The sequence below is a fragment of the Malurus melanocephalus genome, unplaced genomic scaffold (genome assembly GCF_030028575.1).
Source record: "Malurus melanocephalus ecotype Western Australia unplaced genomic scaffold, MMel_1.1 scaffold_1103, whole genome shotgun sequence".
Taxonomy (NCBI): domain Eukaryota; kingdom Metazoa; phylum Chordata; class Aves; order Passeriformes; family Maluridae; genus Malurus; species Malurus melanocephalus.
In genome coordinates this window covers 68,122-90,953 of record NW_026624335.1, presented here as the reverse complement: position 1 = coordinate 90,953, position 22,832 = coordinate 68,122, and the positions used below count along the sequence as shown (strand labels likewise).

General features: G+C 53.2%; 2 protein-coding genes across 5 annotated transcripts; one reads left to right on the top strand and one right to left on the bottom strand.

Moving 5' to 3' along the window:
* Positions 1 to 184: 184 nt before the first annotated feature.
* Positions 185 to 6,075, top strand: RCC1 (regulator of chromosome condensation 1). Of its 4 annotated transcripts, none has more exons than XM_057386962.1 (10): positions 185 to 226; positions 802 to 879; positions 979 to 1,166; positions 1,721 to 1,900; positions 1,985 to 2,081; positions 2,659 to 2,781; positions 2,978 to 3,133; positions 3,458 to 3,577; positions 3,981 to 4,133; positions 4,694 to 6,075. In XM_057386962.1, exons 1-10 carry the CDS (start codon positions 193 to 195, stop codon positions 4,867 to 4,869), a joined length of 1,305 nt encoding a protein of 434 aa, XP_057242945.1. In that variant the 5' UTR covers positions 185 to 192; the 3' UTR covers positions 4,870 to 6,075. The 4 variants fall into 4 exon arrangements, with proteins under 4 accessions (XP_057242945.1, XP_057242944.1, XP_057242946.1 ...); XM_057386961.1 differs by lacking the exon at positions 185 to 226 and adding an exon at positions 245 to 422; XM_057386963.1 differs by lacking the exon at positions 185 to 226 and adding an exon at positions 314 to 369.
* A 5,693-nt stretch (positions 6,076 to 11,768) lies between these two features.
* OPRD1 (opioid receptor delta 1) lies at positions 11,769 to 21,626 on the bottom strand. The gene is made up of 3 exons (XM_057386966.1): positions 21,091 to 21,626; positions 14,275 to 14,624; positions 11,769 to 13,560 (listed from the first exon to the last, which is right to left on the bottom strand). Exons 1-3 carry the CDS (start codon positions 21,354 to 21,356, stop codon positions 13,028 to 13,030), a joined length of 1,149 nt encoding a protein of 382 aa, XP_057242949.1. The 5' UTR covers positions 21,357 to 21,626; the 3' UTR covers positions 11,769 to 13,027.
* Between the last annotated feature and the right edge of the window lie 1,206 nt (positions 21,627 to 22,832).

The window sequence follows — 22,832 nt, the reverse complement described above, 5'->3', positions numbered from 1 at the left end:
CTGTCCCCCTGTCCCCCTGTCCCTCTGTCCTTGTTCCCGATGTGCCTGTCCTGTCCCCCTGTCCCCCTGTCCCCCTGTCCCTCTGTCCCCCTGTCCCCCTGTCCCCCTGTCCCCCTGTCCCTGTCGCTGCTGGGAAGGGCCGCCGCCCGCCAGGGGGCGCTGCAGCCCCGAGCCGTGCTGGCGTGTGGGCGCATGCGCAGAGGCCGCGCGGCGGGGCTGGCGGGCGGTGAGAGCGCGGCGGGGCCGGGCCGGAGATCGCCCGCGGGCTCCGCTCGGGCAGGGGATGGGCACGGGGACACGGACCCGGGCGCGGGGGTCCCGGCGAGCCCCGGGCTGCCCTCGGCGCAGCCGACCGGCTGGCGGGGAGAGGTGCAGGCGGCGGGAAGAACGGCCGGGCCGGGCAGCGGCCCGCGCGCCCCCACGTGAGGCGGCGGCGCGGGGAATTCGAACGGCGGGAAGGGGCGGGGGAGTGCGATGGCTTCTCCACCRTGCGGGACGCGGGCACGGCTCGGCTTGGGTTTTTCCCTTTCCTTTCTCCCTTCCCTCTTCCATATTTTCCTTTTTCCCTTCCCTCTCTCCTCGCCTGCGTGGACCTGAAATCTGGAGGGGTTCATGTCTGCATGAGGTAGGGAGTATGGACAAAACACACAAAGGAAAACTTTCCATTTTCCCAGTGTGAGAGAAGGGATCGGTGTTCAAATCACAACTCAGTCCCTCAGGTGTTTTTTTAAGGTGCAAGGGAACACCCCAAACAGTGACATCCTACTGAGTGACTCCTGACAGGCTCTTTTTGGCGTCTAGGTCCCAAGATGCCAGGGAAACGCAGTGCAAAGAACCCGGTGCCAGAAGAAGAGTCTCCTGAGAGGAAGAAGATTAAAGGTAAGAAAAATCGCAAGCAATTTTCCTTCTACTTTCCCAGGGGTGATTTGTACCAGCGAGCTTGTACTCCACATTCTTTTTCTGCCTTCTACCCTGCAGTCACCCACCCATCGCACCGCTCCCAGCCTGGGCTGGTGCTGACACTGGGCCAGGGCAATGTTGGCCAGCTAGGCCTGGGCGAGGACATCATGGAGAGGAAGAAGCCAGCTCTGGTCACACTGCCAGAGATGGTGGTGCAGGTGGAAGCTGGAGGGATGCACACCGTGTGCCTCAGCCAGACGGGAAAGGTGAGTACAGTGAATTCTGGGATGTGTTCTGAAGCAGGAGGTCAGAATCGGCCACTGCTCTGCCMAAATCTTGTTCCAGCTCCAGGGGTGAGTGTGTTCTCACACAGAACACAAATTTTTAGGGTGTCAGAAGGAGAATCTGCATGGAGCCTGCAGGAGAATGGGAGAGGGACTTGGGACAAACGCATGGAGTGACAGGATAAGGGGGAATGGCTTCCCACTGGCAGAGAGTAGATGGGTGGCAGTGCCATTTGAGATGTGATACTGGGAAGAAATTCTTCCCTGTGAGGGTGATGAGCCACTGGCACASAGAAGCTGTGGATGCCCCATCCCTGTGAGTGTCCAGTGCCTGGTTGGCCAGGGCTTGTAACAGCCTGGTCCAGTGGAAGGTGTTCCTGCCCATGGCAGGGGTTGGAATGGGATGAGCTTTAAGGTCCTTTCCAACCCAAACCATTCCATGATTCTGTGATAATTCAGTCTAGTGGGTCTCTGTCCCCTGTCTTAGCCTGTTTCCCCCCTGGGCCCTATCCTGACCACTTGCACCCAATCTGCAGATCTACACCTTTGGCTGCAATGATGAAGGTGCCCTCGGACGGGACACCTCGGCTGAGGGATCTGAGACCTCTCCGGGGCCGGTGGAGCTGCAGGAGAAGGTGGTGCAGGTGTCGGCGGGGGACAGCCACACGGCCGCGCTAACCGAGGACGGCAGGGTCTTTGTCTGGGGCTCCTTCCGGGTATGCTGATATCTCTGATGCTGGGAGCTGCCCTGGTGGCTACTGCTCCTGTCCTTACATCCCTGGGTCTCTCTCTCCACTCAGGATAACAATGGAGTAATCGGCTTGCTGGAGCCTATGAAGACAAGCTCCATTCCTTTGCTGCTCCAGCTCGACGTGCCTGTTGTTAAAATAGTTTCAGGTGAGCGGGGCCCTGGAGTGTGCAGGGTCAGGCAGGTCCACGAGGCTGTTGCAACCCTTGGGGAAGATYCAGAAGGTCCATGACATTTTCCCCCCTTTTGGCTTGCTCTGGGGCTGGTACAAGGGTGTACTTGCTCATCTCTGATTCTCCAGAGAGCAGACCTTTTAGCCCAAACAGATGTTTGAATTTCAACAGACTCACATACAGAGTTAATATTTGACCAGTCTGATGGGGAATTCCTTCTAAGAGTGGCCTGAGCTGTGCCCCAATGGGGCTACAGCAGTTGTCCTCTAATGAGGCCTGGGGAGCTTGAGCACAGCAGGGAAGACAGCCAGGGAGCTTGTCCAGGGCCCAGGGAAAGTTGGGACACTCCTATGCCCTACCTTCCCAGAAAAATTGCTTTGAATTCTGTTTGAATTCCTGGGATCAGGAAGAAGGAGATCCTTGAGTTTTAGGTGGTACCACAATTGGTGTTTAGATACCCAGTGCAGTAAACACCACAAGCTGGGACAACTGGGGTTTTCAGCACCTAGGGCTTGCTGAAGACTTCTCCATGATTTCTTTCCTTCCCTTCCAGGGAATGACCACTTGGTGATGTTGACAGTGGATGGTGACCTGTTCACATGTGGTTGTGGCGAACAGGGCCAGCTGGGCAGAGTGCCAGCACTCTTTGCCAACCGTGGAGGACGGAAGGGGCTACGTGAGTGGATTTGGTTCCCAGAGCTGCATCCTTTGGCTCTAGTTCTGCCTTTCACAGAGGAGTGAAGGGACCCAGTCCCTGATGCTCAAGGGCTTGTGGGTAATCAGTAATGTGAATGCAGTGAGCCATTTCCTTAGATGCAGGGAAAAGGTGTAAATGCTTAGTCCATGTGTAACACTCTGTCTCCTGCCCCCAGAGCGGCTGCTGGTCCCCCAGCTTGTCCCTGTCAGAGGCAAAGGGAGAAGAGGCAAAACGCGCTTCCAGGATGCTTTCTGCGGGGCGTATTTCACCTTTGCTGTCACGCGTGAGGGACACATCTATGGATTTGGCCTCTCCAACTACCACCAGCTGGGTGAGCTTCACCTGTGTCCCTCCTGATCTCGTGCCAGTCCCCTGCTGCCCTGGTCTGGTGGGGCTGGGTGCCCCAAGTCCTAAACACGAAGCACCCACTGGACACACCGGAGCTAGAAATGGTGGTGGGGGCTCACCCTACATAGCTCTAGGTTTAGGTCCCAGGCCCTGCACYGTCTGTATTTAAGCAAAAATTGAATTTTGGGTATGGGGGGCTGTATTGGTGTGGTGAGCGCCAGGGTGGATGGCTCAGTGCTGGAGCCTGGCCTGGGCTGTCTGTGCCTGTGGACCTGATCTGCCTGGGTTTGTGTGTCACACCCTGCAGGGACCCAGGACACGGAGCCGTGCTTCTCCCCACAGAATCTCACATGCTTCAAGAACTCAACCAAGTCTTGGGTTGGGTTCTCTGGCGGGCAGCACCACACGGTCTGCGTTGACTCCGAGGGTGAGTGACAGTGTGACAGGTGGGCTGGGAGTCACACAGCAGGATGGGGAGATCCCATGGCCCTCGTTCTGGCCAAGGAGCTGTTGAGATGAGGGCGAYGTGCTGGAACCCTCCAAGCCCTCGGTGTTCAAGGCAACAAGGTTGGTGTGAGATTGCAGCAAAGGGAAGCTGAAAACAGGAACCTGGACTCATTTGTGACCTCTGCTCTTGCACCTATCCACCTTACTGATTTTGGGGAGCTCAAGGCTCTTTATCCCACCCTACCCCTTCTGTTTGTGTTTGAGGGTGTGGTATGGAGGAGTGATGCTCCTTCAGGAGTCGACCCTGGGAAGAGGGTCCAGCTGTGACCCTGCCGCAGCTTCTGCCCTCAAGTCACCTCTCCTGTTTATCCGCTGTGCTCCAGGTAAAGCCTACAGCCTGGGCAGGGCAGAGTACGGCCGGCTGGGTCTTGGGATGGGGGCAGAAGAGAAGAGTACACCCACAGTTATCCCGGAGCTCCCCAGCATCACCTCAGTGGCTTGTGGGGCATCAGTTGGCTATGCTGTCAGCAGTGATGGTGAGTCTGATGTGGAGTGGGGTTTGGGAACACTGCCTTTTATACTTTCCTCATCCCTCTATCCAGCCCTGCATGCCATCACCACACACTGCCAGCTCAGTTGGGACTTGAGACAGGTGGTGGTGCTGATCACCTTGAGGCAACTGGGCAGTAGCTGCTCAGATGTGTTTGTGGGCCTATGGTACCAGGGCTGGTCACATGGTGTTGACCAGGAGGGCTTGCTGGCTTAACAGTCCCTTCTCTGCTGTTGGCAGACCTCTGTGTTCTGATGCTGCATCTGCCTGTGTGCAGTGTCTGCAGGAAGGAGGATTTGGAGTGGGGTGTGAGTTTAGTTTTCTTCCCAAAAGGGATAAAAGTGCCTTGGCTCTGCAATGGCACATCTGTTTGAATTGCAAAGTGCTCCTCTTCCTCCTGCTTGTGTTTCTGACACATAGAAACTCACTGCCTGGGTGCAGGGTCCCCTTGGGTTTGGGTGTTGGTTCCCCCTGGGATTGGGTGCTAGATCGTCTTCCCATCATGCAGCCACTTGGAACTCAAAACTTGTTTGAACCCCATTGCAGGACGAGCATTTGCCTGGGGAATGGGCACCAACTACCAGCTGGGCACCGGGGAGGAGGACGATGTCTGGAGCCCCGTGGAGATGACCGGGAAGCAGCTGGAAAACCGGCGAGTGCTGGCTGTGTCTAGCGGTGGGCAGCACACCGTGCTGCTGGTCAGGGACAAGGAGCAGAGCTGATGAAGTGACACCACAGCTGAGCCCCGTGGGATCATGGCACCCCCAGACCTCCCACAACTTCTGCCTGGGTTGGGAGCTGATTTTTCTGGGAAGGGCAGCAGGCTTACGGAGCTGGGCCCGGAGGTGCCTGTGTGGCTGGAACACGGTTGCCCACAGGTTCTCCCTGCAAGCGTGTGTCTGCTTTCTTGTGGTGCCCAGTGCTCTGACAGCTCCCCGGGCCAGCTTGGTCCTAAACTGATCCCAGTTCTGTGCCTGGATGGATTTCTACTTGTCTGGTTTCTTAACATTTCCTGGCCCGGCAAAGCCAAGGGTCTTGTCCTTTACTCCGCAATCAGGTTTGGGTATCAGTCTCCCTGAGGTCCCCATGTTCCCCACATCTCGATGCTTCTCTACCCTGTTCACCTAAACATGTCTGTCCTGGATTTGTCTGCTGCCACCCACTAAACCCCTCTGAGCTCATTTGAGGGGGTATCTCAGTCCAACAGGAATGTTTCCAGGGAGCTCTGTCCTCTTATCCAGCACTTCTGGCTGCTGTGGGGAGATTCTGCCTGACAAGGGAGAATGCTGCTGGGTGATGCCTGGCACACTGAGTGCTGGAAAAGGAAAGGGGGACTCCTTCCTCCCATCCCTCAAGTATCTGAGCTGAATCCCTCCCAGGCAGTGAGGCCAGGAGCAGGTTCCCTGCCCTCTGTGGCCTGGAGCAGCCACCTCCACCACTGCTCTTTTGCGGTCCTGGTTATTCCTTCTTTCCCATTGCTTTTGAAAACCCAACCAAATTCATCCTGCAGGTGGGAACACTTACTTTAATTTTTTCTCTTTTACTTGCTGAGGAAGGAGCTTCATTTACTGTTAGGGCTTTGCTGAGCAGRCACCCAGACCCCAGCTATGAATGGAGTCACTGGAAACAAGAGGACTTTTCACCATCGCCTCTGATCCAACTGGGCTCCCTGCGCCCAGCCTGTCCCATCCTCTCCTTCCATCAGGTGCCTTCCTGGTACCTGGAGTGAGGAGGGGTCTGCAAAGACCTAAATTATAGCGATAGGAGGGGGTGGGTTGTGGCTGGGGAGGGAGTCTGGGATTATACAGTGGTGCAGAAGGGGTTGGATTTTTTAAAAAAAATGTATTTTGGTTGATTAATCAAGGCAGAAAGGACAAAAAACTCATCTTTTAACATTTGGAATAAACCGAGTTTTGATAAACCCAGGCATTTCCTGTTATGGAGGGGTGGGCAGTTCTTCCRTGGGACCTGTCATGGCTCTTGGGGACACTGGGGATAGGTGGGTGCTTTTAGGGGTGCAGCTGTGTCTGGGTGTTCCTGTGCAGTGGGGGACGTGGCCGCAGGAGAACGCACTGGGAGCTGCTGGGCCACGGGACGAGGAGAGCTGGGACAAGAAGAGGGGATGGCCCCTGTCATCTCTGTTACCCTCCCTTTAGTTCCTTGCCTCTGATGGGTCACACCTGGGGTCTTTGGGTCTCCAGGGGCACAACCAAGCCCATGGCACAGCTGGAAGGATGCTGGCATTCCCTGCTGGGTGCTCCCAGATGGAGCTGAGCCAGATGTGGGGAGACTGGAACCTGTGGGGCAAATTCCTACTTCCTGGTGTGGCAGAGGCCCTTGGGGAATGTTCCCCACAGGCCCATGGGGAATGTTGTACTGCTGGCGATCAAGCCCATATTTTGCCATCACTGCAGGCTGCGCCATCRGCTAGTGTTTCCTAATCCCTAGTGGCTAAACCCTTATGGCTAATTCTGCTCCCTAGGGACCATCACCATTTGATGCTTCTCCATGAAATGTGACCTGCTGGATACCTGATGGGGAAACTGCTCCTTGTCAGGGGCTTGATTCCCAGCAACAACATTTCTCARAAAAAATAGCCTCAACTACCAGGGAGCTGGGAGCCAAGACCCCACATGCCAGTGCTCCCAGTTCCTCCGATTTCCGGCACTGGCAAGTTTTTACATCCATCCCCAACATCTGGGCAATTCCTTGCATCAGGAACAGGATCAGTGGTGGCACCACTGTATGGTCACCACAGGGTTCAATTCTGTGCCAGGAGCCAATGAAATTCCCTGCTCCAGCTCCTGAGGTGCAGAGGAAACCCAGATCATTCCCAAATGAGAAGGGATTGTACCCATTCTTGAGGGGCTGCTCCTGTTCCTGGAAAGGGGAAAACATCTCTTTGGAAATGGGGAGCCTGTTGGTATTTTCAAGAAACGGGAARAGGGCAAGGGAAGAACAATAAGATTTTAAGTATTCAGAGCTGATGAATCAGCCGTTGTCYTGGGAGCCAGAGTAACACTTCAGTGGGAAGCTGCTGAAAACAGGGGAAGGATGAGGCCCCACAGAGGAGAGAGAGGGTGAGTGAAGGAAAACAGCTTAATTGAGGGAAGGGAAATGTCTCATTAATGAGATTTTGTGCGCACAGAGTAAACTGGGGGTGTTTTGAGGATGAGGAGGAGGAATTTGGGTCCTGTGGAACAGACCTCTGGGTGAATCAGAATCCTGCCTCAGTCCATGGTGGAGGTTTTCCAGTGCTGACACCTCCAGACCCTCCCTCATCCCTGGATGGCTACTCCAGTCCCACACTCTGGTCTCCATCTGTTGCTACTGGTAGTGTACAAAAGGCTTTTGATTTACAGACAAAAGCTGGGACAGTGGAATTTGAGGGCTTCAGCATCAGTGGAGGATGAGGCCTGGTGGTGTGAGACTCTTTGGAGCCCAGAATAAAAGCACTTTTGGTGTTCGAAGGGTTTGTGTGTTTGTGAGGGATTTTTTTCATGTTTTTGAATATGCTGCTGGTTTAGATACAAAAATGCTGCCTATGCAGTGATGCTGCAGGGAGGGAATTGCATCTTCAGGAGAGTTTGGAGGATACTGARATTGTTTTCTTGTTCTTCCTTTCCTGCCTGGAAGAGGAAATGAGTTTTAATTATAGCCAAGCTGCCTGTGCCAGGGTTTAATGACAGGTCTGCAAGCTACAGAGTTTGGTCATTGTGCTGGGCTGTCTCTCCACGAATCCCATCATTAAGGCTGGAACCTGGCCAGTATATCCCAGGATAACTGGGATGTGCAGTGCTTTGGTGTGGCTCCTGGTAGAAGAGTGTCTTTGGCCTCTTGGGGATGGGAATTGGGCTGAAATGGTGATTACAACAGGCAAAACATCAGGAAAGTCTCACATGGCTCACACAACCCTTGGGAGCTGGGGAAGGGGATCCTGGCTCTATCCCTACCTGGAGGAGCCTCAGTGCTCCCACAGGACCCAGCCAGCCCCATTCCTCTCCCTGCATCTTCCTCCTATTCCCATTTGCTCAAGGAATGAAACAGTACAAATTAAGCAGAATTTTTAAGTCTGAAAAAAAGAAAAAGAAACCTCTAGGAATTATTCAGAGTGATGTTTTTTTTCCCCTATTAAGTGATGAGTTGCAAGACAAGCATCTCTGTAGGGCTGAGAGCCTGGATCCACCCCAGCCTTCTCTGGGGCAAGGAAGGTGGCAGATCTTGAACCTGTCCTGCCCAAGAAAGCCAAATCCATTCATTGCCATCTGCATATTAATGCAATTCCAAAGTCAGGCTTAATTTGCAGACAGATAAACTGGCATTATCATAATTAATCACAGGTGTAAGAATAAAGCCCCATATATCAGGGTTCATTATGTGGTGGATTAATCAAAGAAAAAAAAAGGGGGATAGGACATTTCCTGCAGTAGCATATGTTTTTGGGCTGCAAAAGTCCCTGGAAATAGCTGGTAGGTGTCTGGCAGCTCCTGTGTGCTGGCACAGGTTGTTTCATTACTAAGCTGGGCTGGCTGCTGGTTTAACTGGGCTGTGAWATCACTGGCATTGGTGCGTGCTTTGGTTTTCCCAGGGTGCTGGGTCCTTGAGGAGGTGCTGGAGCAGTGATGCCCTGGCTTAACAACACCCCCAGGCTAGAAATTTGGTTTTCACATCCACCCTGTGTTCTTCATGATTTGCCCCTTCTTTGGGAGCTTACAAACCTACACAGCAGAAGTGATAAATACCTTAAAATCCAATATCTCATAAAGCCAGAGCAAAGTTACAGGTCTGACACCTATTTCTGTTGCATTTTCACTACATCCTCATTTGTATTTACATTACAAAGGTAATTTGGGCCAGAATTTGAGCTGCTGGGCTTTTAAAATAAAATTATATTTTGATGGCTGGTGGCAGCAGAGGTTTTTGGTGACTAGAGCTTGAAAACAATCTCAGCTAAAGGCCTTTGGGGGAGAAAGATAATAATCTCACAAAGGTGATGTTTTSCAAGTCCAGAGTTTTTAGAACTTGAATTTAGAATCATGGAATGGCCTGGGTTGGAAGGAACATTAAAGCCCATCCAGTTCTACTCCCTGCCATGGGCAGAGACACCTTCCACTAGACCAGGCATCTCCAAGCCCCATCCAACCTGGCCTTGGACACTCTTGGATGGGGCAGCCACAACTTCTCTGGGCAACCTGTGCCAGGGCCTCCCCACCTTCCTTGGTAAAAGAGTWAATTTAGAGGTAGTTCCTCTCCCACCACTCTGCAGACTACCCCCATGAGGCAGACCCTGCTCATTTTTGATGCCTGGGAGACACAAGAGAGCTAAAAGCTGCTTCCTGTCTCTGATTTTACTTTATTTTATTATTTTAATTTTTATAAAGCAAGATTCCTGTACAGAAATACCACTGGAACACCAAAATCCCGAGGGTTGGAACTGGAAATAGTGGCTGAAATACTTTGTGAGGTGCTGTGGATCCATCAGCTCCAGTTCCATCTCACATGGAGCAGTTGCTGCAATGGGAGGTGGGATAGGAGGCCTTGTGGTCACTTTAATTTCATACARCTACAGTGGAAAGACATACATATATATTTATAAAAGTACACAGAGAGTTCCCTCGGAGCATCCTGACTACTGAGCATGGCTCAGTCTGAGCAGGCAGGATCTCCCAGTGCTGTTTCCTTGAATTAGGATTTGTCCAGTTTCCCAGCCCAGATGAGGGGCTGGGGGAGCTGGTTTTTAGGTGGGTGAAGCTGGATCATGCCCCAGATCCCTGCTGGGATGCTGCCAGAATGGAATGATCGACACCCATGTCACCCCACATGCTCTGACAGGTTGCTTGCCCCATTTTTCCCAGGAATATTCCATTTTTCTTTAAGTCAGTGAACCTGAAGCTCAGGAAAGCCACCCTCTTCGCTGTGTCCTGGGCTCTGAGCTCTACCATGCATGGTGGCATTTTAAAAAGTAATGACTTGAAGCCTTTTAACTCACTTTAAGGCCATGGCAGTCCCATTTTCCAGTAGGCTGGGAATTTGGCAGATGGAGAAAATGTCCTGTGGGGATGGGAAAAATGGGCTGAGCTTTGTGGGGTAGCCAAGTTGCTCACAGAGCCCCGAGTCAATCGGCAACTGCCAGCACTCATGTTGGGGGTTCTTGTCCCCACAACACGATGACCTCGAAGGGGCTGTGCCAGGGCAGAGATGCTCCATCCCTGATGCCAGGGTTCACTTCCTCTGTGCGCCCCATTCCATCCTGTGCTGTTGCAAGAAACACTACTCTCTGGTTGTGCCACACCCAGCCTTGAGCTTGGGGTTGGTTTTTAGGCACTGGCTAAGACAGTTTGAAGATATCAGTGGTATGGGTTCATCACGTTTTAGGGATACCCCAAAATTCGAGAAGTCAAGCTGAGTTCAGCTTCATGCTGGAGCTTGGAGTGAACTCCAAAATGTCCTGCTCCACAGCATGGGACATCCCACCCCTGCAGGAACATCCAGCCTGATGGGACATCCTGAAATCCCACCATGACCACGTGCTTGCCATCAGCCACCACATGCTGCAGTGTGGGTGGAGGTGGTGAGCTGAAGGATGGTCTCCAACTCCTTCTGGATTACCTTAGTTCCTCTTCTCACAGAGCTAAAGCTAAGCTTTGTGTGATCCTAGGGATTTCCCCCCAGTTCCTGCCCTGGAACTGATCCTGCTTTCCCTTATCTGATGCTCCACGAGCAGATGGTAGCAGGGGATGAGGAAGCCAAGCATGGCCATGCAAGTAGTCCAGGACTCCATTCAAGCCTGCAAAGGGATTCTGAAGAGCCCTGGACATAAGATGGAAATGTCCAGGTGGATGCAGCACYGAGCAAGAGGCTTTTGCCTGTGGCACGTTGACAGAGTGCAGGCAGACAGGGAGGATCATTCAYGGGCATTGGCACAATTGATTTGAGACACCAATGGGCAATTTTACCCTATTTGATCCCTTTGAAAGAGAAATCGGTTTTGGCTGCTTTGTGGGTCTGTCTTTCTAATGTGGAGGATTGCAATTTCCAGTTCTGGAGAAAGGTGGGGCTGGTGAGGAGAGATAATGGCTTTTATTAGCCTAAATTGATACAACTAGAGAAACCAGACACAAGCCAAACTCYGCATCCAGTCTGCAAGTCCCAGGTGCAGCAGGGTGCTCGCCTGCTTCCTCCAGCTGCAGCAATTTGTTCTCTCGATGTTRTTATTACTTCCTCCAAGCATCCTCCTTCTTGCGTTGCCTGACCGCTTGGCAAATGCAGTGGGAAGGTGAGAGGAAGGAAAAGTGGTGGCTCACAGATTTGGTGCAGGGCTGGAGGGGGGATTCAGAGAGCAGGAGAACCCACCAGTTAACGTTTAGCTGCAGATAATATGGTCAAGAGGTCCCTGGAAGGTGGTTTCTTCAGGATGCATTGGGAATTGGAGTTTAGCCATCCCTTCCATTCAGATGAGAGCTGAAATCCCCAAATCTCTGCCTGTTATGGGCTGTAGGTCCTTTTTTGGTACCTGCACAACCTCTGTCCCTGCTTGGGGAATTGTGAAAGGGAGGTGATATTTTTGTCACCTCCGAAAAAAAAAAAAAAAAAAAAAAAAAAAAAAAAAAAAAGAGCCACAACCCCATTCCATTCTTTTTTGTCTCTCTTATGGAAATCTGGGCAGTGCTGTTGCTCATGCTTCTCCTGATGGGCAGGAGAGGGAGAGCTTTTGGTGCTGCCTGTTATTCCATCCTGATTACTTTAGCACTGYGAGAAACAACTCGAGTTCCCACAAATTACTCCCTTAATAAGGTTCTTCTTGGGCTTAATGACTCCAGCACTTAATGACTTCATCAGTTCCCTGTCACCCCGATGGATGCTGGACATGGGGAATTGAGCATTGGCATGTGGATATGAGGTCAACTTCAGACATACCCTGCTCCATCCCCTGGCCATATCCATATTCCCAGCATCACATCCATGTCCTGGGCAGCCTTAGCTGCAGTCAGAGATCTCCAAATAACACAGTAATGACATTAACAGTAGAAAGTTTTCTCTGGGAGCAGTCCCAATTTGAAAGACTCCAGGAGAATTTTTACTATAGATCTGGAGCTTTTTGAAAACAGTGTCTCTGAAGTGGCATAATTTTCTCCTCCCATCTCAAACGGGGATAGAATGAAGAACCATGATGCGGCAGAGGCAGTGGTCTCAAGTCATTCCAGGGGAGGATTAGGTTGGATATTAGGGAATGTTTTGTCACTGACAGGGTTCTCAGGCCCTGGCACAACTGCCCAGGGGAGTGGTGGAGTCACCATCACTGGAGGGATGTAAAAGCTGTGTGGTTGTGGCACCTGGGGACATAGGCTACTGATGGCTTTGGCAGTGCTGGGAAAACAGCTGAACTTGATCTTGRAGGGTTTTTCCAACCTGAATGATTCTGTGATCCTTTGATCACCTCCTGGCATAGTTCACTTCTGCCATGGGAGCGTTTCCGCTCTTGCCACAGGCTGTGATGGAATCCTGGCCCATGCAGGAGGAGAAGCATGTGGACATGGCAGTCCTAGTGCCCGGGACTCTGCCAAGAGCCACATGTTGGAGGGTGACAGCCCTTGCTGGATGTTGCTGGTTGAGGTGGTGGCAGCAGCAGAGCAGTTTTGCCCAAGTTGCCTCTTGTTCTGGGCTTCTCCCCACATTATTCGATGAGTCCCAATTCTCCCATTCTTTTCCAGGATGAAAAAAGTCTTTGCAGTCAGTCTGTATGCAAACCCAGCAGTGTTACCAAGCAGCACCCAGGCTACCATTCTGCTAAAATTCTGTGGTGGTGACCTGGGTGACTTCTGAGCGCAGCTCATCTCCTCTGTGTCCCCGGCAGCCCCGCTGGGGGCTGCCCACGTCTAGTCATGCCGGCTTGTTGCGGGCTTCAGAAGGGGTGCATGTGGAGACGTGCTCCCGCGTGGTGTTCCTGCCACGGGAGAAGCTGTTCTGGTCCACCCGGGCTCGGAAAGGCAGGCAGAACTCTCGGAAGCACCTCTTGAAGTTTTCATCCAGGAAAGCATAGAGGACGGGGTTGAGGCTGCTGTTGGTGTAGCCCAGGGCAATGCAGAAGTGCAGGCTGGCCACCACATAGGGGTTCTTCTTGTCTATGTCCACCAGTGTCCAGACAATGACAAAGATATGGATGGGTGTCCAGCAGATGATGAAGGCTGCCACCACCACCAGCACCATGCGCGTGATGCGCCGCAGATTGCGGTCCTTCTCCTTCGAGCCTGAGAGGAGCCGGACGCTCTTCAGGCGGAGGATCATCAGCCCGTAGCAAATGGTGATGACCAAAATGGGGACCAGGAAGGCAAAGATGAAGACACAGATCTTGGTCACAGTATCCCAGTAGATGGGAGGATCAGGAAACTGGAGTGTGCACAGGACCATCCCATCTGTAGGAAAAAGGAGGGTCAAAAGAGGGAGCTGGTGGAGGCATCTGCTGAGAATATTCTGACTTCTGCTTGCTGCTGGCTTGTTAAAACCTCAGGGAGATGTCTGCCTGCTCTTGGCAGAGGTTCCCCAGGAGCTTTGTGCCATCAGCCCTCTGCCCACAGGCAGCTGAGGGGATGCAGTGGGTGCAGTGACCCCGGAATCTTTTACCTGCAGAGCCTCCTGGGCCATTCAAGGCCAATCCTACCTTCTCCCAACCCCCATGGTGAACATATCTCCATGTCTCCATATCTCCACAGAAATCTGTCCACTTCCTCAAGATGTGCAGAGCATTCCCAGTAGCCAAGGACCAGCATCCCAACACAGGAACTGCAGATCTTACTGTGAGCCACTTGAGGACTTCACAGCATCAGTGGGGGTGGTTTTAGTACCTGATTTGCACCTCAGGAGCTGGAGAGGGGCACTGGTTAGATTGGAGATGGGGAAAGGTGTGGCATCCCCACCCTTAAGGGGAAGGGAAGACAATTTCTGAGACAGTTTCTAAGATGGGAAATAACAACATGATGCTTTCTACATGACAGGGCATATTTATGGTATTATGGACAGGTGCCCACCACCGACACAAATCTGCTACAGGACCAGAGGTCAAGTTTGCTACGTCCATCCCTGAGATGGACTGATGGGACAGGAGGGGACATGTACCCAGAGCCACTTGCCTTTTGACTTGGTGACTGCCATGACCATGATGGGCACCCCAATGAGGGAGGAGAGCACCCAGATACAGACATTGATGATCTTGGCTTTGGCTGGCGTGCGGAAGTCCAGGGCCTTGACTGGGTGGCACACGGCGATGTAGCGGTCCACACTCATCATGGTGAGGGTGAAGATGCTGGTGAACATGTTGTAGTAGTCAATGGAGAGCACAACCTTGCAGAGCAGCTCCCCAAAGGGCCAGGTCTCCATGAGGTACTTGGCACTCTGGAAGGGCAGTGTGCTGGTGGCCAGTGCGTCGGCCAGCGCCAGGTTGAAGATGTAGATGTTGGTGGCTGTCTTCATCTTAGTGTACCTGGGGGTAGCACAGAAGGGAGACGTTACAGGTGGTCAGGACACTTGATGTGCTGAAGAGGGGGCACAGACTGGCTGCTTGCAAGGTGACACCAGCCTTGGTGGGCAAAAGTACATGCTGTGACATGTCCTTTCTGCAGCACCCATTTGCTCAGCACCTTGCCTGGTGCACCAGGGAGCACACTGGGGAAGGATATGAAGCTATTGAAGTGAGTACAGGGGAGGCCACCAAGATGACTAGAGGGATGGAACACTTTTGCTGTAAGGAAAGGCTCAGAGAGCTGGGATTGTTCAGCTTGGAGAAGACAAGCTTTGGGGCGACCTAATTGTGGCCTTCCAGTCCCTGAAGGAGCCCACAAGAAAGATGGCTAGAGACTCCTAACAACGGCCTGGTGTGACAGGATATTAGATGGGACATTGGGAAGAAATCCCTCCCTGTGGGAGTGGTGAGGCCCTGGCACAGGGTGCCCAGAGAATCTGTGGCTGCCCCATCCCTGGAAGTGTTCCAGGCCAGGTTGGATGAGGCTTGGAGCAACCTGGGATAGTGGAAAGTGTCCCTGCCCATGGCAGAGGGTGGAATGAGATGAGCTTTAACCCAAGCTGTTCTAGGATTCTATACTTGTGTTCTTGCATGCTGAAGTCATAAAATCACAGAATCCCAAATTAGTTTGGGGTGTGGGGCAGACCTTAAAGCTCATCTTGTTCCACTCCCCAGCCATGGGCAGGGAGCCACCTACCCAGGGGTACCTGAGCAGGGGATGACATTCACATGTGCTGAGCTGGGATGTGCAGAGCATAACTTGGCCTGTGCCACAGTGGTTTTCCTGCACGTGACTACGGAGGTGATGATCATTCCATGCCTGCCTTCATTCAAAGGAATAAAGAACTTTCCAGAGAAGTCAATTCTCCAATGAGATTGATTTTCTCCATTTCCCTGAACCAGTTGCACAATATCCTTTATCCCCCCAACACTCTATCTGATTTTCCACCCAGTAAATTTTGATTATCTAGCCTGCTTCCCTGTCAAGTTTGCTTGCAGAAATTGGATCAATTACTCCCGGAAACAGGCCATCTGGAAGCAGCCCAATTAGCCAGCCTGGAGCTCCAGAGCCTTTGGGGAAGCCTGGCTCTGTCCCCCAGGGCATTTGGGAAAGGCTGGCTCTGGTTCTGGTTCTTGTCACACCATGGCAAGAGAAACACTTGGTTCTTCATGTCCAAACCCTTTCTGAAGGGATGAGGCAAAATTACAGTCAATATCAGAGCAGCAGGGATGTGTGTGTGTGTCCCAGGGGCATCCAGTCCCACAACTCTTGGTCAAAAGGATGTTTTGAATGGTGTGGTGGCTTGGAAATAGATAATGAGGGATGTGCTGGGCACCCCCAAAGGGCAACACATTGTGCTGGGGTGGGAGTGGCTCTGTGTAAGACCCTGCTCTTTGCAGGGCTACACCAGCAGCTCCAACTCTTCCAGTGTTCCCTTCCTGCAAATTCCCATTGCTCAGAGCATTCTCTAAAGCTCCGAGCTCATTTAGATGCACCCTAGTTAATTAACAGGGTCAGTTTGCACACAACCATCTCTGTGCCTAGCTAAACCTGCCTGTAGCACTAGTGGGGTGCAGTATGGAGTGGGGAGATGACCCCCTTGTTGCTGGGATGACAAGATTATTTTTCTTGGAGTATTTATAAAATAGATAGTGACTTTTTACATGAGTGGTAGGGGTAAGATAGTTTTAAACTGACAGAGGGAGGACAGGTTTGGATCAGGTATTAGGGTGGCCCTGCTGTGCACAGGTTGCCCCAAGAAGCTCCGGCTACCCCATCCCTGAAGTCTCCAAGGCCAGGCTGGACAGGGCTTGGAGCAACCTGGGATAGTGGAAAGCGTCCCTGCCCATGGCAGAGAGTGATATTAGGCTGTCTTTAAGGTCACTTCCAGTCTGAACCATTCTAGGGTTCTGTGATAATTGGCACAGCTCATCGCATGTCGGAGATACATAAAGTAAATTGGGGTGGGGGGATTAAGTAGCTCCCATCTTAGGTGATCCTGTCCTGACTGTAGCCCAGAACAGCAGGCTGGTGTGACAAAGGGGCTCCTGGGATTAATAGTGGTACACAATCCCCTCCCTTTATCCTTTCTCMATCTCAGCAGGGTCAGGAGAGTGTGTTGGTGGGGACAGAGACCCACCGGCTTCCATTGCTGATAGAACTAGGAGCTGGACCTGAAAAACTCATTTCTCTCTGGGAGAAAATAGAAAACAGCAGCTCAACTTAGCTCCCAGCTCCAAGAGCATTCCTGTCTCCTTTACCATGGCTGCAAATGGCAGCCCCTTGCCCCAGGGTGGAAATATTTGAGCTGAGCTTTTTATTTTTTTTTTTTTTAATATTTAAATATGGCATTAAAAATGTCTTGTCCTTGGAAAGTCCTTTTCAGTTCTCTTTAGTGTTATTTTCCAAGAGCTTTTGTGGAAAAGTTTCCTTCCAGGTTAAACAAAAAGCTGAGAATTTGTGATGTTGTCAGATTTTGCCTCTCCTATGTGAACAGTCAATTCAGGTAGATTCACATGTCTTTGGTCTGTTTTTTTGAGTAAAATGGTAAAAAAATCAGTTATTCATTCCATGGTCTGCCAGATATGCTTGGCTGTGCTGGGCAAGTACTTCCCAACCCTCTGCCAGATGTGCCAGGGWTGGGGGACTGGAGGACCGGAGTGGTCACTCCTAGCCAGGCAGGATGGGGTTAGTGATGGCAAAGCAGTTACAGGGATGACTGGGATAATGGAGATGATTGGGATGATGATGGAGATGACTGGGATGATAGTGGGAATGTCTGGGATGATGGGTTGATTCTGGTTGATGCATTTGACTGGAATGATGTGAGATAACTGGGATGAGGATGGGGATAACTGGAATGATGAAAGACATAAGTGGGATGATGGGGTTGACTGGGATGATGGGGATGACTTGGGATAGTGATGGGGGTGACTGGGCTAATGAAGATGGCAATTTAGTCTTCAGCACAGGTTTTGGGGCAGGATTCAGGCCCATTCAGGCTTGGGCTGAGGTTTCAACGCCCTGCACAGGATGGGGGACTCCATCCTGGTGTTCCCCCTGAGCTGCAAATGAAGCTGCTGCTCCAGGAAACAGGTTTATTGCCCGCATTAGAGCAAACCATCCACTGCTGCTGATGGAGCTCCCCAGGCTGCCAAACCCATCGCAATTAAGTGAGTGCCTTGATTGGGAAGTTATGCACTTGAACAGAACAATCTGGGAAGTGTTGATGGAGAGAAGAAATGGGAGGAGATGGGGCAAGCAAAGGACAGCTCCACATTCCAGTCTCAACTCTAGAGTAGGGACCCCCTCTCCAAACCTCTTGGAAAATACGTTAAGCGAAAAAAGAAAAAAAGCGAATAATAAGAAAAACTCCTGGGGCTGCTAAAAACCACCACTTGAAAAAGGCTGGCTTGACAAAGCCTGCACCCAGCTGTCCCTGCAGCCTGTGCAGGAGTTGGTAGGGGGCTGATGGGCTTGGTGGGGAAGAGGGCACTTGCAGTCCTGAGCGTGCAGCTGCAAATTTCTCCCATGGGTATTTTTAAAAGCATCTGACAACACAGTAGGAATAGCAATGCTGGTCAGAGCTGTGGTGGGGAGGGTGCTGGGTATGCAGATGGGCTTGGCTGCTCTGGAGAGGGACTTATTTGGGGTTTGGCTGTACTCAGCTCATGGTGTGTCCATTCATGGAGCTATGGACCAGGACTGTGTCTGCATCTGCCAGCTCCTGGCACTCATGAACTTTGTGGCAAACTCAGCATGGTCCCTGAGGTSCCTGAGCCTCAGGATGTGCTTCCAGACTGCCTGGACACCCTACCTGGACCCCAAGGGCACTAGGAGGTGGTATTGGGCAAATACCCAGAATCTCCCTGGCAGCGAGGTCCAAATCTGAGCTGATACCATCTCATTGCCCTTTCCTGCATAGGCACAGGTCTCCCTTAGTCCTGGCCTAAACCCTGTCAACATGGAGCAACTCTGACAAGGAACCCTGGGATACTCCAGCTGGCTTTGGCCACGGAAGGGGCAAAGGCATGTGTCCCTGCAGGCCCTCATGGGGCTTGGAGGATGGTATTTTCTCATTCCATGGGAGATACTGCCCATCCCTGGAAGTGTCCAAGGCCAGCTTGGACAGGGCTTGGAGCCACCTAGTCTAGTGGAAGGTAACCCTGCCTATGGCAGGGTAGAATAGGATGGTCTATAAGGTCACTTCCAACCCAAACAACTCTATGATTCTGTGATTCTGTGTTTAATACCGTCATGGGTTGGAAAAGGGCAGGGCTAGAAGCTGTGGTGGTGGGATCTGTGGATCTGTCAGGCTTGCTAAAGCCTGGCTAACATGAGGTTACTAACACTATCGGCTAACACTATGTTACGTGAGTAACATAGGGAGGATGTTGTTTGCACATTAAACCACTCTCTTTAAAATGCCTTCCCTCTCCTCTCTGAGCAGAACCAGCTGGAGGGGGTCTAATAACACTCATCCCTCACCCTGACATCGCTCATGGCGCCCATCTCTGCTGCAATTACCTCAATTTGTTCTTTCAGACCAGGGCTCATTTTTAATGCCACTTCAAATGTATGAAAAATCCCATTAGGGGTAATGCCAGGTCAACAAGTGACTCACCCATCCCACTCCCCATTGCCCAGTCTTTTGGACGGCTAAAAACTCATAGCAGCATCCCACAGAGTGGGGAGTAGGGGCAGCAGAGCCTGGCACCAGGGTGGATGGGCACTCCAGGCTGGCGTATGGACACGTTTCAGGCTGGTTTCCTTCCGTCCAGTGAGTCACCACGTTTATTTGTGTGCAGGTAGTGCTGGACTGTGCTGACCTCTTGTAACAATGGCTGTGGACTGAAAGGGATGGGGAAGGGAGGGTGGAAATGGTTACAAAATGTGGATTTGGGGATTTTTTTAAAATCCACCCACCAGCTCTGGTTTGGCTCTAGGGTTTTGGCCAAGCTGGGGGGTTACAGTACCTGAGGCAATGGGAATTGGGATTGCACCACAAATTCTGGACCACCAGGACTAAACCCCATCCAGTGCAGAGGGTGGGGGTGAAGCCCAGGCATCCAGTGAGACCCTTCTATTCCCTCCTGCCAGGCTGGAGGTGTTTGGTCTGTGCCTTCAGAGTGTGATGGTGAGCACAGTCCCATCCTCTGGTGCAGGCAGGGCTGTGGAGAGGCTCTGCCAGCCCTCACTGCTGGCACTAGTCCTGTAATCTGCAAGATTTGGCTTTATGGTCCCATTTTCCATGTCAACCCATCTTATCCAGGCAGGACCAACCAGTGTCTCCAACAATGGGGCTGATGAGATTTTGTACCTTAGTACAAGTGCCGGGCTGGATGCAGCAGCATCTTGCCATGCCCCATCTTTAAAATGGGTGCCATTTGGGTCCTGTTGCTTGTCCTGGGGTGCAGAGACCGTGCAGACCCCCTCTCTGCCCAGGAAAAGCCTCGCCACACTTGCCGAGGTCTTGGATGGAGCCAAAATGGGTTTCTCTGCTGCTGGAGATGGTACCCCACATTTGAGGGGACCAGAGGACAGCACAGCCGTTGGGGCTGGGCCATGCAATTCCTGCTCTTTGTTTGAAAAGAACAGAAGCCAGGCAGCGGTAGAGGGTGCCAGCACAAGCTGGGAATGGGCTGGGTCAGTAATTCCCACTGATGGAATGGGGTGGGAGCAGTGGGAGCCCACCAGCCCCTGGCTGGGGGTGGGTGGGTCTGGACGCACGCTGCAAACAGGGCAGCTCCCAGCCCACAGCATGAACAGCCCTGCGGCTTCTCTTCCTCACAAAAGACAAGGGACGCCCGCTTGGGTCAGGCTGTGTTGTCCCCTCTCTGCCCAAATGTAGCTTCCTTGCACCCCCTGAGCTGCTCCAGGCACACATGGCCTCTGCTTTCACCCCTCGCACAGCACCTGCACCCCCCCTCCCCATTTGCACTGCTTGCACACACACTGCTCACACACACCCGTCAGGAACACCCGTCTCGATGCTGCCTGCACACAAGCAGCCGGTACACACCCAACCCTCCTCCTGCTCCTGGCTCACACTCAGTGCACACCCACACCTGGGGCAAATTCACACCCAGTAAAGACTCATACCTGGTGCACACTCACAACCGATGCACACTCACTCTGTTGCACACTTACTTCTGCTGCTGGTTGACACACAGCACACACTCACTGCTGCACACCTTCTCTGAGTGCAAACTCCCTCCTGGTGCACAGACGATCCTGGTGCACACTCATGCCTGGTGCACACTCACTCAATGTTACCATCTCTCACCTTGCATGTGCTGCACATTCACCCCTGGCGCACCCTGGCTCCATCAGCCCTCTCACACTCGGTGCCCACCCAGACAAGGTGCCCCCTGGCTCCCTGCGCACACCCCACCCCTGGTGGGCCGGGGGGTGCCCAGCTCTCACCTGACGATGCCGTACATGACCAGGACGTTGCCCAGCAGCCCCACCACGCACACCACGGAGTAGAGTGCAGTGATGACGATGGCGATGAGGATGGATGTGGCGTTCTTGGCCCGCTGCGGGCCCGTGTCGTTGACCCCGTGTCCGGGCAAGGGGGCCCAGGCGGTGCCGTTGCTCCAGGGAGTGGCAGTGGCCGTGGGCAGCACCGAGATCAGTTCCACGGGCACATCCACGGKCACATCCATGGTCACATCCATGGTCACATCCATGGCCCGCGGGCGGCCGTGGCCCCGCTGGAACAGCCGGGCGCACCCGAGTGCCGCGGGTTCGAKCCCCGCTCCTGCCCGCTGCYGCCGCCGCCGCCTCCCGCACCCGCGCGGGCCGGGGACGCTTTATAAACCCGCGTGTCCCCCGAGCCACGTGGGGCCGGGGGCGGCCCTGCTCACTCGCCCGCCCCCCGGCCCCCCCGTCTGCACCCTCCCGCTCCCTGCCTGCTCCCCAGATCCCTGCCTGCTATTCTCCCCGTTGCTCCCTACCTGTCCCCCCCCGCCCCCCCTTCCTCCACCTCGGCGCCTGCCTGCTTTTCTCCAGTCGGCAGGTTCTTGTCTTTCCTCCACGGTCCCGTTTCCCCCCCATCCCTGTCTGTCTCTCTCCATTTCTGCTTGCCTCGCCCCATCCTTCCATTCCTGCCTACCTTTCTCCCTCAGAGATCCTTACTTGCGCCTCCCCCCCCACCCCCAAGACCGTGGCTCTGTCTCCCCATTCCTGCAAGCCTCCCCTCTCAGTTACTGTCTTCTCAGCCCCTGTCTGAGCCCCGCTTTCCCCAGTCCCTGCCTCCCTTCCCACCGCCCAGGTCCTTGCCTGCACCCCGTCTCCCCCATCACTGCCTCTACCTCTCCTCCCCGCTTACCTTCCCTACCCCAGTCCCTGTCTCTCTCCCCAGCTCCTCCCGGTCCCTTCCTCCCCCATCCCTGCCTGGGGGCTCAGGGCTTCGGGGGCGTCCTCGAACATCCGGGGGTCCCCGGACTGGAGGGGGAGTGTGATGGATCCCGGCGCTAAGACTGTTTGGGGTTTTCTTTGTCTGTAAGAAAGCAGGAGGACAAGCAGCTCCTTTGTCCCCAAAGCATAGCCAGGGTGTCTCCAATTCCCCCTTGCCCTCTGCTTTTTCTCCCTCTCTTTCATCCTGCCCACCATGTGTCGGGGGGCTAGGGGGTGCTGGATGAGTTTGGAGGTGCTGAGGAGTTTTGGGAGGACGTTGCAGGGGGATTTGAGAGGGATACTGTGGGGTGATGGAAGGAATTGGAGGAGTGCTGGGGGGAGAAAGATGTGGGGATGCTAAGGAGGGATTTGGGGAGCAGTGTTGGGGGTTTAGGAGGAATGCTTGGCAGGGAATAAGTAAGGATGCTGGGGGATATTGAAGAGGGTTCCAGGGGCTTAGGAGGGATGCTTTTGCAGGCTAAGGGATTTAGGGAAATGCTGCAGAAGTGAGGGTGCAAACAGAGACCCAGCAGCAGCACCTGCTCAGCAGAGCAAGGCTTTGTGGGAAGGTGAGGGTCACTTTCCCCTTTCCAAAGATCCTTTTCAGCCTTGGGACAGGACCACCTTCCTCTGGCAAGGCTCCCCACTTCCAGGGTCTCCACAGCTTTGAGGCAGGAACCTTATTTTTCCTGGAGCCCCACTGGACGTGGAGTTTGTGGGTGCCTGCATTTGGGATGCCCCCATCTCCTGTTTGCTTTGGGGATGGA

What these genes read in the sequence shown, in the direction of transcription:
- RCC1 (XM_057386961.1), top strand. Translation starts at nt 284, where the DNA reads ATGGGCACGGGGACACGGACCCGGGCGCGGGGGTCCCGGCGAGCCCCG. An exon ending in GCCTCAGCCAGACGGGAAAG is followed by an intron (nt 1,167 to 1,720) that starts GTGAGTACAGTG and finishes CCCAATCTGCAG; the next exon opens with ATCTACACCTTTGGCTGCAA. An exon ending in TGTTGTTAAAATAGTTTCAG is followed by an intron (nt 2,082 to 2,658) that starts GTGAGCGGGGCC and finishes CTTCCCTTCCAG; the next exon opens with GGAATGACCACTTGGTGATG.